This window comes from Pteropus medius, unplaced genomic scaffold, assembly GCF_902729225.1.
Source record: "Pteropus medius unplaced genomic scaffold, Ma_sr-lr_union100, whole genome shotgun sequence".
NCBI classification, from domain to species: domain Eukaryota; kingdom Metazoa; phylum Chordata; class Mammalia; order Chiroptera; family Pteropodidae; genus Pteropus; species Pteropus medius.
Genome location: NW_024356249.1, coordinates 19,151,331 through 19,171,261, shown reverse-complemented (window position 1 = coordinate 19,171,261; position 19,931 = coordinate 19,151,331). Strand labels below are relative to the sequence as shown.

The 19,931-nt window shown below is 36.9% G+C and overlaps 1 protein-coding gene and 1 long non-coding RNA gene across 8 annotated transcripts in view; one reads left to right on the top strand and one right to left on the bottom strand.

The window, feature by feature from the left end:
- LOC120601229 (uncharacterized) overlaps positions 1 to 6,746 on the bottom strand; it is an 82,039-nt gene extending 75,293 nt beyond the window's left edge. For all 5 annotated transcript variants that reach the window (XR_005652397.1, XR_005652398.1, XR_005652399.1 and 2 more), the window contains exon 1: positions 6,100 to 6,746. This is a non-coding gene — a long non-coding RNA (uncharacterized LOC120601229). The remainder of the gene's footprint in view (positions 1 to 6,099) is intronic.
- Positions 6,747 to 6,851: 105 nt separating this feature from the next.
- Positions 6,852 to 19,169, top strand: CAV2 (caveolin 2). Of its 3 annotated transcripts, none has more exons than XM_039861010.1 (4): positions 6,852 to 7,097; positions 7,364 to 7,551; positions 11,881 to 12,046; positions 18,091 to 19,169. In XM_039861010.1, the coding sequence occupies exons 1-3, from the start codon at positions 6,948 to 6,950 to the stop codon at positions 12,029 to 12,031; spliced, it is 489 nt and encodes a 162-aa protein (XP_039716944.1). In that variant the 5' UTR covers positions 6,852 to 6,947; the 3' UTR covers positions 12,032 to 12,046; positions 18,091 to 19,169. The 3 variants fall into 3 exon arrangements, with proteins under 3 accessions (XP_039716944.1, XP_039716945.1, XP_039716946.1); XM_039861011.1 differs by having other exon boundaries at positions 18,065 to 19,169; XM_039861012.1 differs by lacking the exon at positions 18,091 to 19,169 and adding an exon at positions 14,883 to 15,227.
- Positions 19,170 to 19,931: the final 762 nt, after the last annotated feature.

Here is a 19,931-nt window from a genome sequence, read left to right as displayed (position 1 = left end):
TGGTAGGTGATCACTGATCTGGAACTTCTGAAATTCCTCCCAACTCTGAGACATTGTTAGTGAGCAGGATTGTGACTGAGAAAAACAGGGTTTGGGAAAGAAAGGGAGCAAGAAAGCAAGGAAGAGAGAGAAAGGAAGAGGAGGAAAGGGGAATGAAAGGGAAACAGTTCTTTCATGGAAACAGTTTCTCTGGCAGTAAAAAAACAACCAAGAAAACACTGAAGAAACTAAGGGAAAAATAAGATCCATGGCAAGAGTATGAGCTCCTAAAGTAAGTTATAATATGCTAAAATATCTGCCTACACCTAAAAGGAACTTAACTGCATTTTAATCTTTTCCTAAAAGACAGTCCAACTCTGATAGACAATTGGTATCCCATAGTTATAAATAATTTAAACCTAACAGTCGTTCATTTGTCACCTCTCATTTCTTCTATTATGCTACTTTTTTAATGAAAAAGACCTGCAATACATACACAGTGAAAGTAGATAGGCTTTTCCAAAATGATAAAATAATAACTCTATTTTTTTGGCCTAAACATTTAGCTATTTGTGCTCTACTCCTTCAGAAAATACTTCTCTTTCATAGTAAGAGTCTTCAGAACCGAGTAATTTGAGTAGCATGCCCTTTACAGCAACATTCTGTGAATTCTACTATTTCCAAATAAAGTAGTATGCAGTTTTTCAGGACCACAGTGTTTTACTAAATTTATTTTCAGTGACTTGTTTATCCAAGAGCTTCCAATGAACACAATACTTTTTAGAAAGAAAGGGAAAAAAAAGCATGCTTGTTAGTAAAATGTGAATGTATATAGAGCGATAATAAGTGAAAGCAGAATTTTATATTCATTCACTGTTAAAGGGGACATCGTCACTATCTATTTGATAAATAATTGTTATCATTTCTCAAAAATGAGATGGTAACATAAATACAGATGTTATAGGAAACAGTATATATTTCAATGAAAAGTGTGTTGTTTCTCTCCATGTTAGCATGATGAGAATATTTTGAATGCCCTGAAGGATCCCTTTTTTTTTAAGAAAATGCAAACATCTACTAAAATTGGTTTTGAAATAATACAATTTGTTTGCTAATTGTATTATTGTATTTGCTAATTGTAGAGAATTATCTTATTCAGATACACAAGAATGCCAAGTCCTACTTATAATGTATTTAATAGAATAAACTTGTTAATATCTACTTTTAGATCTAATCCTCTCGCTGTTCTAAACAGGGAATCTAAAATTTGATAAGCAGTTGAGAGAAAGTGAGGGCCAACGTGGGCTTCAGTGGCTCAGAAAGAGTGGATACAGACACCTAAGTAGTCTAATTTATTGTATGCCTTTATGTAGTGTAGAAATCTGCCTTACAGTTTCATGTAGCCACAGAACAGAAATAGACAAACATTCTTTTAGCAAATTCTCTGGAAACAAAATTCTTCCAAGATATTTATTGATAGGAAAATATAATCTAAAAATTCTTCTGCCCAGCCCCTTGGCAGCATCCCAGTCTTCCATCTGCTCTGTGCAGCTGGACTCTTTTTGCTCTTGATTCCCAGGTTATTCTCTCAAGCATTAAAAGTCACCTAATAGACACTGAAACCATAATTTACAAGAACAAGGTGGAAAACAGTCTGTGTTTTTGTCTTTATTCTCCTATTGGAAATATGCAATAAGATAAAAATTTGTAAAAACTAAAATTTAAAAAAAAAACCTTCCTAACATTTCTTTTCTCTTGACTAATGAAATTAGCTATGTTATTTTTTTAAAATTGGCATTTACTCTAAATGAAAGTAGACTAATAGTTGTAAAAAGAATTACTAGAAAAAACGAAGGCTTCAAATTGAGCTATGATAACTTTTTTGTCCAAAATAAAACTCTAAATCAAGAAAACAACCTCCAGATCTGTTGTTTTAGTAACTAGTAATCTTACTGTGAATATTTCCGTTGGTATTTGGAAAACATGAGACTTTGGCAGCTTTGCAGAAATGCGTTTTCATTTGAATATAGAGGGAGTTATACTTATTAAGAATTTAATTTCAAAATTAGTGCTCACCATAAGTTAATTAGTGCCTATTTCATGTTTGGGAAAGATAAACTATCAAAGTTCTATGGAGATGTTTCATTTATATATACAGTATTCCAGAAATTAATGAGATACTCAAAAGATTAAACAGGAACATCCTTTACTTATGGAAAACAGGATAAAATAAATCTAAAATTACTTGTCATACATTGTTCTGAATGAGAATGGAATGACCTATCTTATCAGCTCTAATTGTGAATATAGACTTTTCAAGAGTATACCTTCCTCCCCATCTATTTCTAAGATCCGAGTAGTCCCAAACAGTTAATTCTGAAAATTCTTGAGTATGAAAAGAGGTGTTTGGCCAGAGGAGGTGCTATTTAAAATACTCAGGACATTAAGCTGATACCAACTACAAAAAGCTACTATGCCTTAATATTAAACCAAAAATTCCCTGGTTCACTGGTACAAGGCTAATTTTACCCAGAATGTAGCCAAAAAGAAAAGTGATAGGTAAGAAAAAAAAATGAACAAGCTTTCATTAAAGGCTATAAAACTCTCTGGCACAATTCCACAAAAGTTGATTATTGAATAACTTTAATAACAGACTTTAAAAAATCTGTTTCTTTTAAAAATCCGATCTTTTTTGGGGGGTGGAAGGGGGGTCCTGTGCATTGGGGAGGGGATAATTGCAAGGACATGAGAGAAGGGAAAGAAGATGAAAAGATACATTGACAAAGAAGGAGTAGGAGATTAGGAGTTCTGCAAGGCATAGTTCATGCAAAGCCCACTATCCGCAGAGAATGGCTCCTATAGGACTACAGGTCTTTCTAGATTTCTCAAGCTTTGTCCTTGCTGACAGCAAGCAAGTCTGGGAAAGGATGTTTAAAGTACATGGTAAGCAACAGCCTGGCTATTCCACTAACAAGCCTGTGGACTCCTCAGGTCACCTAAAACTTGCAAAAGCTATTCAGTGGCCGAAGAGTGTCAAAAATTACTAAATTTTACAGTCCTGAGATGGAATCAAGAAGTCCCAAATCTCTGTTTGTCCAGCTATAATTATTCAAACAGTCCTTCCTTTGTTAGGAAAGCGCAGGAGACTGGAAGGTAGCCAGGGCCTAGCAGTTGCTTCTTGATACTCTCTTACTGAGATATACGTATCTCTCAAATAATACTAACATTGTATTGAAAACTTGCTATTAATTGGTGGTAACTAGTTCTTCTGAAAATATTACATGGCAAACAAATATCCTTAAACTTAATTTCAAAAATCCCTGGAGTTTCTGACAAATTGGTATTATAATTCTGAGATTTCAGCATGTGTTTATAAATGGACAGCTGGAGCTTAAATTTCCCCATTCACATAAAGAATTATTTTGACAATGTCTTATGCAATGGTTCTCAGCCCAGAAAAGGGGGAAAAGGCAATTTTGGTCCCCAGGGAACATTTGGCAATGTCTGGAAACATTTTTGGTTGTCATGACTGGGGAGTGCTATTGGCATCTAGTGGAGGAGAAGCCAGGGATGCTGCTAAACATCTTGCAATGCATAAGACAGCCCCCACAACAAAGAAGGATCTTGTCCAAAATATCAATAGTGTCGAGGCTGAGAAACTCTGGTCTAATCTCAATGCTTTAAATAATGGTGAAATCAAGAGTCATTATTATGTTCATTAATAACCAGTTTGCGCAAAGGCAATTTGAAAAACAGACCCTTTGTAAAATGTAGTTCCCTATGAAACTACATAGGGAAAAGAAATGATGCATTTATCATTTCTAAAAAAAGGGGGAAAAGATATTTTTATTCCTAAAAGCATTCACATAATATTTTCAATGAACCAGAAAAGTAACCCTCTTTTTTAGACACTAAGCTGAGAATATTAAGGAACAAAATAGTTATAAACTATCCTACTCACAAATACTAATCTATTATCAAGTTGTTGTTCTTCAAATATATGGATATGCCATTTGAAAACTAGCCCTCTTGTCAGAAGCTATGATAACAGCCAGAAGATAAATACACTAGTATAGATTTATTATGAAATTTTTTTAGTTCCTTTGATCATTGGGCAATGTTTTAAAAAATTAAAGAAGGCTTACTGGAGAGTAAGCCTGTGGTCTGGGAGATACTAGAGTGTGCTCAGCCATTTAGCTCCAACTAACCTCCTCTCTTCTCCCTTCCTGGAAGATCTTCCCTCCAGTTAGAGCAGTGGTTCCCAACCTTTTGGCATCGGGGACTGGTACGCCTATCAGAACCTAATGCCTGATGATCTGAGCTGGAGCTGAAGCAGTGATGCCAGTGCTGGGAAGCGGCTGCAAATACAGATGAAGCTTCACTAGCTCACCTGCCGCTCACCTCCTGCTGTGCGGCCTGGTTCCTAACAGGCCATGGACTGGTACCCATCTATGACCCAGAGGTTGGGGACCCCTGAATTAGTGGACACAGTATGCCATTTGCTATGATAATCACTGTTTTAAACTCCTTGCAAACAATAGTAGTTAAGATTTTCCGAACATTTACTAATAGGAGAAGAAAAATCATTTTGATACCTCCTCTCAAAAACTGTATGTACTAAAATGATGAAATGGACAAGAATTTCATCAAAATAAGAACCTCACACAGACCCAACCTACTGGAAGTGGGGCAGGGTGCTCAATAAAAAATTTATAAATGAATGAATTCATGCATGCATCCTACTCTTAAGTCGTATGCTACATAGAACAAACCTAGATGGGTTTCTTTTAACTTAGGTTTTAGAGACATTTTTTCATGGATAGCTATCATATTACAAATAAATCTTTAAGCTGTCTCATTAAGACCATGTTAATTTCACCTATCTTGGCCTCCTACCCCCACTGCCTGATGGTGGGGGGTGGGCAATTACTTGTAAAAACTATTGCAAATATGTTACTAACCCCATTGGAAATAGAAATATGCTCAGGCAAAAACAAAAACAAACAAACAAAAAAAAAACAGGAAAGAAGTCCTAATGCTAGATTTTCCATCAGCACTACAGGAATGACTTTCTTCTTTGAATGAAATATCTTAAAATCTGGAGTTATAATTTTAAGAAAAACAAATTTTTAGTTAGCCGTAAACTCACTTATTTTCCATGTCCTGGTAATCGATATTACAGATTTCCTTAAGGATTAAGGTCTTCTATTCACTTTGATATAAACAGTTGTTGGGCAAAAACTCCAGAAGAGTTCTAACTTTCAGAGTCAGCCTGTCCAGGTGAATGGAGGAGGTAGAGAAGGACAGAAAAAACAATAAGCAGAATGTCTAAGTCATCACTTTGGAATTAATTGAACATAAAATTGGGAGAGAAAAGTAAGAAAGAAGAAATAAGAAAGAAGGGAAAGGGCAAGATGGGCCATCTCTAGATAAGGAGGGGCATGAGATCTAAGTGCGACACTATACAGTGTTCCAACACTGTCATCCATATGCAGTAGTAGCAGTAGGTAAGTTTTGCTTAATTAGAAATACTGAGTTTGGGGTCCAAAATACTTGTCCAATTCAGACCCTGCTCTTTTTTTGTAATTGTTATTGTTTCAAAAATAGCCTTTTTTTCCTTCAGAAGAGGTAATTCTTCAAATCGAGTTCACAAAAGGGGGTTTGATGTGTGCAGCTAGTTACAACTGCACTGTATTCAGCACCACCTAACTGCGTTCCTACCATGTCTTAGGCTATGATCAAGCTACAGGCCCTCCTCAAGTCTAAGACCCATTATTTAGCTTTTGGCAAGTTTCCACTAAGTCCTTTTCCTCCCCCAATACACATCTAACTCCAACAGCCCTTACACCCTTTATGAACATGCAAACCACTCCCTTCTAAAAGCTTTTGAGTGAGTAGTGAGCAAGCTGGTTCATCTATTGCAGTGTGGCTTTATGCTGAGAGTTTGTTTACATGGTTCCTGAAAGGCCGTGGCAGATGTGAGTGCACCTTAGAAGATATCAGAAGTCTTTGAATAGGGTCTGATTCAAAGGAAATTCGAGTTATAATTTAGAAGAAAAAGAATCAGACCTCCCTTCCTAGTCTGAAGGCACAAACTCCTACAACAGGGGACTCACTTACCTAACTCCATATCCTCACCGCGCTTCCACACACTGCGCAGTGTTATAGCTGAATCGCTGATAAACCGCTGAGTGCCCTGGCACTTGCGGAGTCGCCTGGCAGTCAGGTGTGTCATAGCTCCTTATCTCACAGGGCAGCAGAAACAACGCAGATTAGAAGCATACTGTGTGTTAGGGACCATGTGACAGTTTTACACGAATTAACTCTTAATTCTCATGCGATAGCTCTGTGAAGGAGGTACCATTGCTCCCATTTTATAAGGTGGAAACTGAGGTTCCCCGATGGTCTGTAGCACACACCGTAAACCGTAGGGCCAAGAGGAGAAGACAGACCCTCTGATTCTATACCCCTGGCTCTTAACCACCAACCTGCCTCCTTCCAGTAAGTCCATCATCCCTGGGACAACCTGTCAGCTCTTAAGCAGCACAGTTCTAGGCGTCTAGCGATGTGACCCAGGCCTCTGTGGGGCGAATACTGGTCCTCGTCCCCGTGACACGCTTCGCCCGGCTAGCAGGCCCGGGCTGTGCCTAGTTGGGACGATTTCCTGGGCTCTTGGCCAGGGGGGCTGGCGGGGACCCGGCCCGGCGGCGGAGCGCGCGGGACCGGAGCCACCTCGCGGGCTGCGTCCGGCCCCCGCCTCCGTGGCCGGGCCGCGGGGAGGAGCTCGGGTCGCGCCAGGGCCAGGAGCAGGAGCAGGGAGCGGAAAGCGGCCGCCGCCGGAGCAGCGCGGGGCGAGGCGAGGCGAGGCGAGGCGGGGCGGGGCTGGGCGCGGCGGGAAGGAGAGGCCCAGCCGGCTGGGAGCCGCGCCGCGCCAGCCGGGCTGCAGCCGCCGCGCACCGAGGGCTGCTATGGGGCTGGAGACTGAGAAGGCGGACGTCCAGCTCTTCATGGACGACGACTCCTACAGCCGCCACAGCGGCGTAGACTACGCCGACCCCGAGAAGTTCGCGGATTCTGGCCAGGATCGGGATCCGAACAGACTCAACTCGCATCTCAAGGTGAAGCCTGGGGTGGGTTGTAACCTGAGCCTGAGGCTGGTCCAAGCCCCCGCCACGGCCTGGGCATGCGGGTGTCCCCTCTACCCCTGTCCTAACCCCTCACCCTCACCACTGGGTCAGCCCCCGCGGGGTCCGTGACCTGGAATCTACCAGCCGCTGGCTGCCTGCGTAGCCAGGAATTCTTAGCCAAATTCCTGTGCGCCTACCGTGACCCTAACAGAAGATAGGGCATCCCAGCAAGTCCTTTCTTGTTGCTTCTCCCGCAGGTGGGCTTCGAAGATGTGATCGCGGAGCCCTTGTCTGCGCACTCCTTTGACAAAGTGTGGATCTGCAGCCATGCCCTCTTTGAAGTCAGCAAATATGTGATTTACAAGTTCTTGACAGTGTTCCTGGCTATCCCCCTGGCCTTTGCTGCAGGAATTCTCTTTGCCACCCTCAGCTGTCTGCACATCTGGTGAGAACGGGCATAACGGGGTGGACAAGCTTTCTAAAATATAAGAATGTTCTTTGCCACCTGCCCTCTGTCCTCCCCTCTCCCAAGTGTGCTTGCAGGGGAAGGAATTCACATCAGCTCCAGATACAGTGATAATAACGGAAGACCTTGAAAGGCAGTGTGCTTTCTCTAGATTCATAGGTTGAGTTAGGAGTTTAAATAGAAGAAGGAATGTCCCTCTGTCCTCGGATGTGATTTTCCTTTGAATGCTAAGGCCCAGCTAACTGGAGTCCAAGCTTCCTGCCACAGGCTGCTCTCTCATGGGGCTGTGTTATGACTTGTGCCTGTGGTTTTGGGCAGGGCTCTTATTTATAACATCACCTTTTATTCAGTCACCACCTGTGCTTGGGGTAAAACAAAAGTAACCTCTGAGCAGAATGCCAGTGGCAATATCACTGGACAGGGATGTCAGACCTGTTAAGCAGTGCTATAGAGGAATGGCCAGGATGAGACCAGAGGAGATTCAAGGTGCTGCAGTTAAGATGAGCACCCCCCCCACCCCAACCACAAAGGAATGAAAACTCAAACTGCAAGATAGTGAAATGAGAAGGCCTCCAAGTTAACTTTTTTTCTATGAGAAACAAATGGGAGTGGCATCTAGTTAAAGAGAAAATAAATACAGAAACACTGATCAGATGTTTTGAGTAACAAACACAAAATGCATCACATATCTTTGGAGAACAGTTAAAAGCATTGTAAAATTTTTAAAGGAAAATGTATTTTACCAAGAAGTTTGGTTGTTTTACAGGATATCCACTTGAGGAAGAACATTCAGATTATCTCTAGTATGGCAACAGTTGCCGAGCTTGTGCTTTAGGGCCTTCCTGGTGAAATGTATAACTCCAGATGCCTCCGTGCCTTTCCCAATCACTTTATATGGTATTTGCTATACCCTAACACAGACCATTGTTAAAAGTTATAAAGTTATTCTCATTCCCCTTTATCATCTGAATCAATTTCGTTAGTCAGTTAGCTAGCTGTTTAGTGCAACCAAGGAAATTTATTGAATAGTTTGTGTGGGGCACTGGGCCCAGGATGAATAAGAGGATCTGCCTTCAGCTTCCTCCCAGTATATCAGGGCACCTGGCTAGGTAGAAGTGGGTACTGAAGAAACTCACTTAAATCTGTCAAAGAGGAGGGAGACATGGGGAAGGTTTGTAGAGTGAAGAGTCTTAAAAGGCTTTTAAAGAATAAATAAAAATTCACCAAATAAGTAAAGGATAAACAATGAATACCAATTCTTTTGATCATTAAAGGTTATAAACAACTAAACTATGTTGAAAGTGCCAAAAGACTGACAAGAAATGAAAATCTTTGCCTTTATACATCAGCAGATCCACAAAAGCCAGATGTATACAGGTAGCTCATATTTTGACATTTAGCACATAGATTTTTAAAGATGCCTAAGTAGCCTATAAAATTTTGGATTCCTAATTTTCTAAACCTCTATGTCATTTTCTCACTTTCGAAAATATGAAAAACTGAGTAACCACAAAGCATATTAAGAAGTGTTGGCTATGAAGGTATTTGGAAATATAGAGTGCCGTGTTTACAGTCAACAAAGCTAGGTTTTTCTAAAGCACTTGTGGAAGAATTGAAAACAAAAGCATTCTCATTTTCTAAATGGTGGAAAGATATAAGTAAAATTACAATTAACCAAATGATGCTTCTTTCCACCTGGCTCTCCTGAGAATGATAGGCGTTTTTATGTAGTGCTTCCAATGGTGAATCATCAAACCACTTCTTTTTCAGCCACATAAAATGTATTATTTAACTTTAGCTTGTTTTTCAAATTACATTCATGTACGACATTAATATTTAACCATCATACATTTGTCATCAAGCAGCCGTGATTGCAAGTAGAGGAGTAACTGCAAATAAAATGCTTAAAAGTTAGTTTATACCTTGATTAAACAGATTTATCATTAATAGACTACATTCCTGTGACATGGTAAGAATGGATCAAGGAGAGGCTTTATAGGAGAACAAACCTGTTTCTCTTTATTTTCTGTCCTTTTTCTTTTTTTTTTCTTTCCTTTTTTTCTTTTTTGATAAAAGGTGGGAGTTTATTGTTTTACCAGGAAGTTTGTGACCAAAAACTGAAAATATGAAGTAGTGGGTTTTCCAACCACATCACATCATCACAAACTGATCCAATTTCAGATTCTTTAAACAAAACAACAACAACACAACAACAACATCGACAAATACCCAGAACTCAGTCTGGTGATGTTGTACCTACGTCATTAGGATCCAAGTCTCCTGAGACAGCCTCCAGTTGGTAACTGCAGGTTATTGGTCATAAGTAAATCATATCAAAGAAATGTGGCTGGAGCACCCTTACACCTTATTTTTGCTGGGATGCAATTCAAACGCGTGGTCCCACTGATGAGAATGCAATAGTAGCAGCTTCATTTCCCAGAAGCAAACTGCTATAACAATGCAATCTGCATGACGCTATAGTTAATACAAAGCTAAATAAAAGTCTTTGTCCTAAGGGCTTTATTATTCAATAGAGAAACATATAATCTTATAAATTATCAGACTAGATCAATTCAAATTGCCTGGAGTTTCAGAAAGGGAGCTATTTGGGATGTTGAGGACGTGATTTCATTATCAGAGGATCATTGGGTCCTCTGATCCGTAGTGAGAAAACAACTTAACAACTTAAAGAAAATAAAATTAAATGAGCGCACCACATCCTATGAACAAACTGAAGTTCTTGAATGTGGGCTCTAGCACTCTGCTGAACTGGAAAATCTACTTTTGTCCTGAGTTTAATTCCCTCTTAGGACATGGGCACCTAACAAGTTATGGGGATAGAAAATTCCTTAGCCTAAGGAAGAAAAGAAAGTGAAATATTTTCTGAATGAAGTGGATTTGGTTAAGAAGCTTTCTGATCTAAACTTAAGTCTTATAGTTTGTGAATTTGAGATTATTTTGTTATAATTGTTTTCATTATGTATTCTGACTTCGAAATAGTTCTATTTATTATTCATTATAATGACAGGATTATATAGACATCTCAAGGGTGCATACGTGTTAATACTGATAGCCAATCTGTAAGATTTCCTGTTCTTACTTTAATTTGTAGTGATTTACCCAAAGCCACAGATAAAATGAGAAATGTAATGGAATAAGAGGTCAAAAGTTGCCATCATTCAGGTTTCTATTCACCTATTTAGCTCTGAAACACCTAGTAATTAATTCTCTTTAAAGATTGCTTCAAGTCTTTAGCGCTTGGAACAAAACACAAGTTAAGACAATATGAATAATTCAGTATTCTAAAAATGACCCAGTCAGACAGTTCTCTTATCTTTCCTTTACTTTAGGCTAAGTACTACAGACTTTTATTTAAAATTACATTTTAATAGCAAATCAAGAAAATCAACCTTATTTCCTTGTACCTATCCAGGTAATAGTAAAAATTCCATTGAGGCTATCAGCAATGCCTGAGAATTTATGGACATTTCTGTGCTTAAAGAGCACCACTGCAACAGAAAACATTACTCAGAGGATTATACAGAAAACCAGCCTGAGGAATATGAGAATATGTAGTTATGTTAAGAAAAGGCATATGGAAAAAATAATTTCAGAAAAGTCTAGTTTTTCCTGCCTAAGAGTTCTGATATCATTGCAGGGCTCTTTTAACTATACCACACAGCCTTTTTCAGTGTATATAATTACTATGGAAAATAAAAATAAACGATAACAGAATGATAAATTCACTTCAGCTCCAACATTTACCAAGGGTCAAGGATGGCCTCACTTAAAGAACTTCTAGTAGAAAAGACAGAACCATTAGGCTTAATTTATGATACTTTTTGGTAAATTTGAGCATTATGAAGTTTTGTTTCAGTACTTTAGAAACACAAAGAAAAGAAGTGTCCAACCCTGCCTGGCCCAGGGGAGAGGGAAGCAGAATGAGGTGAAAGGAAAGGCTCAGGAAATACAACCACAGGGAAGTATGAAGAGTTTAGCAGATTAATGTTTAGGGGCAGAGATCCGGTGGATAAATTCACTATTTTATTTATTTTTTTGTTTTACTGATTCAGATAGCACCAATGGAAAGATTATTGTTTCTCATCTACATGCCTGTTTGTTTCTTTAAGCAATATGTCTTCTGTGTATCTCGTCATTATGTAGGTCATTTTTATTTATTTGTTTCAAATGTTCAACCAAATTTAGATGAATTAGGCCATTATTATATCTTTTCACACATATGCAAGAGTCAGTGGCCTTATTTGGTAACACCGATAATCCTTATACATCTGTCTTCCTCCATTCCAGGATTATAATGCCTTTTGTCAAGACCTGCCTAATGGTCCTGCCTTCAGTGCAGACGATATGGAAGAGTGTGACAGATGTTCTCATTGCCCCATTGTCCACGAGTGTAGGACGCATCTTCTCCTCTGTCAGCTTGCAACTGAGCCATGACTGAACACTTGGACACCAGGTCTGGAGATTCGGATACTGTAATACTTCTTTGTTGTTATAACATAAAAACACTACTGTTCTGTTCATTCCCCAACTGTTCTAATTAAGAAAACTGTTAAGATGGGAAACCACAGTTAGAAATGTTTATTGGCAAATCTTTCCAAATAATGCTTTTCTCATTAATAATCAAGGATTTCATGTCTAACTTTATAATGAGAATATTGCAGTAGGTTGGCAACACTTAATTTTAAAGGCAGACAGTTTTTGCTTTAGTATAAAAATATACATTTTATCATGATGAATTTATTATGATCAAGGGACATTTCTCACAAATAATATAATGGTTTTATCTACAACTGTCATAAAAATAGAGCATTTCTTTCTTTTTTTTTTTTTTTTTTTTTTTTTTTTTTACCTCTGGAAGTAATATTTTTTAAATTGCCTTGGCAGGTAAAGTCATGGACATACTTAGCAGAAATAAGATATACAAATATCCTAGAGATTGCAATAATGAAACTGTACAGTGGTGATAGGGGCTATCAAATATAGTAAAATAAATGTGAAAATAGATTCAAGCAAATGGGTTCCTTTAAATAAGATATTGTTAACCTATGGGCCTATTTAACAAGATGTTTTATTTTACTGTATATTTTGCACTTAATATTAAATGTTGCTCTAATTAGATGGCTTTAAAGCACTTTTATTATATTTATGATCTTATTGAGCTAATATATAGAATGAGTAAATGTATGTTTCACCAGGAACTTCATTGGTGAGATTGCACTGTCTTGATTATGTAAGCATATATATCTTCTCTGGGGATAGAATGTAAAAGAGCAATATACTAGGCTTTTCTTTCTAACTTTTCCAAGAAAAACGCTGAAATGTTTTATAACTAATGTTTATCTGGGTGTGATCATAAAATAATCTGTATCTAATTCTTATTTCATCTAGCCAGAAATTCAACATGTATGCTGCATTCCTGTTAATGTTTCACTTTACCTTCAAGTAGTATTGGTGCAATTTAATAATATTTTACAATAAAGGCTATTTCTGACACATAAGTACAATTTTAACTACAGTGATTCATGTAGATTTACAAGAAAGTTGTCAACTTGTTGGGCCCATGCTACTGATTTATATATAAATTAAACACTAACAGCTACAAACTTTTAATACGTTGTCTAATATGGGTTTTGTTACACAGTATAAAATTATTATCATTTTTGAACTTTAGAATCCTATTTCAATGTTTTCAGTCGCTGTTGTCTTAAAAATCTCATTATTCCAAAATGATAGGCATATACAAAAGTTGCCTATGTTGTGAGTGGTTCCTATAATTTACACAACTTAAAAGTGTATAAATGGTCAAATTTCAGAATTACTCTCAGAACCTGAATTAACATTCCTTTGAATATCTTCATGGATGACAAATATTCTCTCAATGAAGATTAATTTTATTTTTCCAAATTGCCAGGACTAGTAAATATAAAGGATGATCAAACTGGAATACTATTGGGGACCAGAGCAAATGAATAAATTATGAAACTCATTTTTTTTTTAAGGTAGCCTCAAAAGAGACTTTTTAAAACTATCTTAGGCCATTACAGCATCTTTAGGAAAAGGCCTCATAATTATTACCTTAAAGCATTACCACTCATTTGACTGCTTAGATTTTAATATGTTAGTTAAAAAGGTCAATCAGTCTCATGACTTTATAATTGCAGCTTGTATTTAAAGCGTTTTTTTTAAAAAAACATTTGGAAATGTCGAATGGCCAAAGTATTTGATTAATAAAATATCTATTTAAATAAATCATGAGCTTCTGTCTTTTCAAATAACTACTGGCAAGTTTTAAAGTCAAAATATATACACAAAGTCATATAACAAAACCTATTAACTTTTAACAAGTGACATATGATTTCCTGATTTCCGAAAAGCATTGAATACTTTCAAAATGAATTTTTATTGAGATTTGCCATTAACTGTTTCAAATACTGAAATTTTGTACCAAGCGGATCCAGGTTTCATATGCAAACATGTCTGTTCTTTTAGCCGGTGTCGGGGAAAGGTAGGTAACAAGACTTTCCCAATATCCGTAATAAACTTTCTAAAAACTCATAAAATGTATTTATTGCTTTTATTACATTAAATATAGAACTGATCAATAAAGAACCTTATTAAGTTAATTTTACCTTATTAATAACTCATAACAGATAGAAAAATACATGAGTTAGTGTTTATTCAGGAATATATTTCTGAAAAAATTATGAGATTGATAATTTAATTCTGTTTTCCCAGCACTTAAAGGGGTTCCCTTTAAATTTTTCTATCATTTGATGAATAGTATGGAATAACTTGTTCACAAACCCATCATATTTGATCTTCTTCATGAAATAAAGTATCTTGCTAATCCTAAATAAACTGATATTTCTGTTTTTAATTTTTTAAGTAAGAAAGTAAAACAATATAAATCACATGTACTTGAATACTGGTACCATGAAGCCTGACTAGGTTCCAAAATTATTTTTGGAAAGTGAGTATATAAAGAGTAGTTGCTGATATTGGCATAGATTTTCTTGTCAGTTAATCTGGAAAACTGACCAACTTCTAATAACAAAGCAGGTGTTGCCTTTTTAAAATACTCTTTATAGTTTCCACAAACTTTTAAAAGTCTCTCTTTTCAATAGTTATGCACATCCCATGAATTTATTTAGAGGCTTTTCTTGGGAAACTGTTGGCACACAGTGCAACATTCATATGATGTATTATTGAATCATACACTTTAAACCTATTTGATTTTATTAACCAGTGTCACTCCCAAAATTTTAATTTTAAAAAAATCTCAAAAAAAAAAGACAAAGAAGAAGAAGAGCCCTACCCTCCAGGTCAAGCATTTGGATACCAGTCCCAGCACTTTTATTACTGAGGTCTATCACCTCCTGCAAATGGTTTAATCTCGGAGGTCTCAATTCTCTTATCTTCAATGAAAAGATTGGACTAAAGTATCTCTTGGGAGCATTCTAACTCATTGTTTTCTGTGACTTCAGTAGGGTGGAAACTTGGCTATGTATATATGCAAACCAATCTATCTGTTCAGTCCAGAAATTTTTAAAACTCATAAATTTTCTATCAATTAGAGGGCTGGTGTGCTTTAAATACAATAATTAATACATTTGCTTTCACTCTTCAGTTGATTATGAGACTGTGTATGTGGCTTTGGTTCTTTGTGACAGGGATTTCTACATTTATAACAATTCTAAGCCTTTATTATTGTGACATTTTTCATCAAAATAATACATTACTCTGTATTTTAAATTAATTAAAATTAATTTTATTTGAAGATTTTTCTACCAAAATCAATGCTATACCACCATAATCATTGCTGTCTTCATTTTTGGCCTGGCTAGTTACCACAATCTCTCAACTGGCCTCACCCCTAAGCTTCAGTATGATCGTCTCCAATCCATCTTCCTCTGCAAAAAGAAAAAAAAAAGTGCTCACATCAAGACTCTCATGTCATTCTCCTGCTTAAAACTATCAATTGTATGTGTGATTGCCCTTAGAATAAAATCCAGACACTTGAGTAATGTATTGAAGGCCTTCACTATCAACCCATTGCCATCTTTGGCAACTTCTTCCTGCAGCCCTCATTGAGGTGCCCATGCTGCTCCTGGGTGCCTGGCTCTCTCCCATCCTCATGCCAGAATCACTCTTCTCCTCATGGCCTGTCTAATCCCTCTTGTTTCTAAAACTCTTCCACATCAAGTACCTCTTCTGTGTCTTCACATAAAATCTTGTACAAATCTCTATTATGATTTACCATACAGTAAAATTAACCCCGTTAACGAATCCTACTAGACTGAAAGTTAGGTCTCAAAACGTGACTTCATTCTTGTTTCCTGGAATTCTAAGATGGTACCAAGCACACAATGAGTTCCATCAATATTTTTGGAATGAATGACTATGTGAATAAACAATTGAAAACTTGGGGTGATTTCTGAGCCACAGTAAGAAACACATTTGACTTCATAATTTTCTTCATTTGTAAGAGCGGTTTGAAATGTACTGATTCTAATAAGATTTTTCTTCGCACCAGTTTCTCACTCAAGGATCATTAAGTTAGTAAAACTAAAACAAACGTAAGCATTGCAGGTGTATTTTCATCTTTTGGGATATTGCCGGTTCTTATTCTCAATTCTCTTAATTTTATTTCACATCTTCAGTGGTAGGAAACACTAACACTCAGAAACTGATTTGGAAACATACTTTCTGGCAGTTTAGAATGTTGCTCTTTCTTTTATTATGCTATTTCCTATTTCAAAATTTATAATACTGAAACATTATTTTTATAGCATTTTACAGTTTAGAAAACACAGTCCCATATATTGTCTCATTTGAATCCAGGACAAATTAAATGGCATAGTGGTGAAATCTTATAAATAATCAGCTTGCAACTTTGTTATTTTAGAATGTTTCTCTAAGATAACAATGGCCCAAAGAATTTTTACAAGATTGCACATTACTTTAAGAAACTTTAAAAGAATAAAAAAAGTCGGTAGTGCTGTAATGAAAAATTACCACTGCTACATCAGGATTTGGTATATTTTCTTCCTTCAAGGTATATATGTATGTAGGGAGGACAAGGGAAGAAACTGAAGAAGGATGGAGCAGAGGCTAAGGATATACTAGATAATCAGAAATAAAAATAATTTGGGCTTCCATAATTTAATCATCCCAATTTTCCCTCCCTGATCACCTTCGAATTACCAAATGAGCAAAAGAAGGCATCTGTTGTGTTTTTAAATCATTTTATACTCACTCTTCAGCTTCTTTCTTCGAACTGCATCTGAAATGCCACCATTGGAATCTTATACCTAGATGATTGTTTAAGTGAAAGATACCCTTTAGGTGGGGTAACGTTTCAATCTGTTAGCAGTCAGTCGTTACTTCAGTATGAATGGATGTTCTAAAAGGAGATACTGAAAACTACATGAAAGACCCAAACATGAGGGCCTTGAGCAGAGACTGTATGAGAGCACCATACACCGATTAAAAGACAGCCACCAAACAGAAAATCAGGACAGAAAAGGGAAAACAGAAGTCTCCAATGACACAATCCTCACCTTTCACAGTTTTGCTGTTGGACTCCTAGTAAAGGGGCAATGGAAATAGAACAGGGATGGAGGGATTTGAAGTCAGCTAAAGACTTTTCAATAAAGGAAAGTTGTCTATGTTTTAGTGAATGAAAAGGGCCCTGGGAGAGGTGTGAGGGCTCTGCGAGAACCATGTCCCCTGAAGAGAATTGCAGAAGAGCAAAAGTTAAAATGAAAACTGAACTACAACTTGTAACCATCTGTCTCTCTATGCTGTTGACTGCTGCAACATATCTGTAGCAAAGAAAGGAGACCATGCAGCAGTCAGAGAAATCAGAGGACACCACTTCAACAATTATCCGAAAATAGGACAGAGACACCTATCTGCCTGCACTAGGACGTGTTAGGTCACTCAGCTTAGCTGCATGCCTGGAGAAGTCATTTTGCCATTATAGGAAAAGGTAGGGGTGGAGAATTATGAAAAAGGAAGAGACATGATTCAAAGTGAGAAATGGCACGTAACCCAGGGTAAATATCTCTCCAGACATAAATGGATCAGGAGGAGATCAGAGCAATAGGTCATCTCTGGAGCATTCTCTTCTTTCCCTGTCTCTGAGTAGCTTGTCATCAAGCACCTGCCAGTAACAAAAGGGGTAAGAAGGGCAGTAAGCAGGTCCTGCTTCTCTAGCTGAATGGCACAGCAGTTCCAGCCAACTGCTGGCTCAGCTAACTGGGGCAGTGAAACAAGGAATCATTTGGAAAGTTGCAGGGATAAACGCACCATTACCCAGTGGGTCAAGTGACAAGGATTAACATGCTTCTTTTCCTGGGAAGGAAATGGGTTGGAATCTTGATCTCTGGTACAAACAATAACATTTATGTTCGAGCATTTATTATCTGCTGGGTATTTATTTAATCTGCACAATAACCCTATGATGTAGGTTCTCTTATTATCCCCATTTTTCAGATGAGAGAACTGATGCCCTGCAGTTGAAGAATTTTCCCAAGATCACACTGGAAGTCAGGATTTGAGCCAAGAGAATCTGACACCAGATTTCAAGCTCTTAATCCCTATAGAGATTATCAACTATTTCTAGAATGTGTGCATGGTTGTTCTTTCTTTTTTATTCATCATTCAGTCATGTCACCTTTCATACTCTGAGAAGCATCTTTTTTTCCATTTCTCCCATCAGTGGAGTAAATTCCAAATCCTCAATGGTTAGAGCTCCCCTCATGTTGGTATCTGGGCTCCCTGTACCCTCCTCACCTGCCCCCTTTCTAATCCTCGAGCCTCTCCCAGCCCAGTATCCTGCTTTCCTTGGCACACTCTTTTCTTTTCTGTATGATCTGTGCTCTAGGCTCTAAACTCCAGCTAATGTCAAAAAGGTGGTTTTTTTTAAATGTCATTATTCTCATGTTTTGTAAATTTCATAAAATTTAACTACTTTTAACAAACTTTCTTAATATGTATAAAAAACACAATGATGATATTTCTCAATACTAGACACCTTGACACAAAATATTAATAATTCAGTAATAATTTCTATTTAAACAAAGCATATATTTTTCTAGATAAGGGCCATATTTTATATTTTTATGTAGTTAGAATTCTTGTTAGTTTGTACATCTTTAAATATGCGATGCAATCTTATTGTCAGTTATTTTATTTTGGAAATCCCAAGGAAAAACCGTATGCAAATTTAATTTCCTCCTATAGAATAATTTGCTCATGATAAATTTCCAAAGCAGAAAAACTGGATTTATGTATCCAATCATATTAATGGCTTGGTTATATATTATCATACTGCTTTCAATAGTTTTTTACAATTTATAATTGCAATAGCAGTGTATGTGTGATAGCTTCTCTACACATTATCAGCATTTGTATGTATATATTTATATGAGTAAGAAGTTATATATATACAAAAATGTCTCCATATACATATGTAATTTTTACTAAGGTACTAGATGGTATTACAGAACATTATAGGATTCCATTTTACACGTATAAAATTTTAATAAATATTTTTCTATAGTGATAATGAGTATTGTGATCCCCATGCTCATTTTTTTCTCTAATTTTTCATTCACGTCTAATATACTAATGCTGCCTCTCCTTTGCAATAATGGTCATGCTGGACCCTTATCATAGGGTACGAACTTTGCATTTCTCATCATTGGCAATGGCCACTGCAGATGCAGCCACTCTTCTTTTCCTTTCCTCTTTCTTCTCCTCCCTGCTCTAATCCAGGCTAGTTAATTGAATATTTTAGATGTCTTTGAAGGGCGAAGGTTTACAACGTTTTACTATGACACAAAGAAAAATTAATTGGATCACACAATAATCTTGTTTTCTTTAGAATTTTGTCTTAAATGATCTAACAAAGTTTAACATTCTTTCTGATTGAAACTTTGTAAACTACAATGTGCCAAAATAAAGAAATCACCAGATGAAAATGTCTGTAATGACAAATTTTTTTACTTACATATTTTCTCACAAAAAGACAACAGTAAACTAGTTAATATAAAAATAAGGAGCAATATTAAAAATAAGAATACATGACACTGAAATGCATAAAAAGAAGCATAAGATTCAAACAAATCTTCCTCTACAGTTTACATATGACCTGGCTGAGAAATCACAGGAATAGCACACATTATTTAGGGTTAGATAATATAAACAAGATGAAAATCTCTACAAAGTATCTAGCATATTTAATCAATTTCATGGGCTCCATGTGCAGGGTCCATGCAGGGAGTGGAATGATTGGAGAAATGGACATGATCAAAGTATTAGGAAAAAAAAAT

What these genes read in the sequence shown, in the direction of transcription:
- CAV2 (XM_039861010.1), top strand. Translation starts at nt 6,948, where the DNA reads ATGGGGCTGGAGACTGAGAAGGCGGACGTCCAGCTCTTCATGGACGAC. An exon ending in GACTCAACTCGCATCTCAAG is followed by an intron (nt 7,098 to 7,363) that starts GTGAAGCCTGGG and finishes CTTCTCCCGCAG; the next exon opens with GTGGGCTTCGAAGATGTGAT. An exon ending in CTCAGCTGTCTGCACATCTG is followed by an intron (nt 7,552 to 11,880) that starts GTGAGAACGGGC and finishes CCTCCATTCCAG; the next exon opens with GATTATAATGCCTTTTGTCA.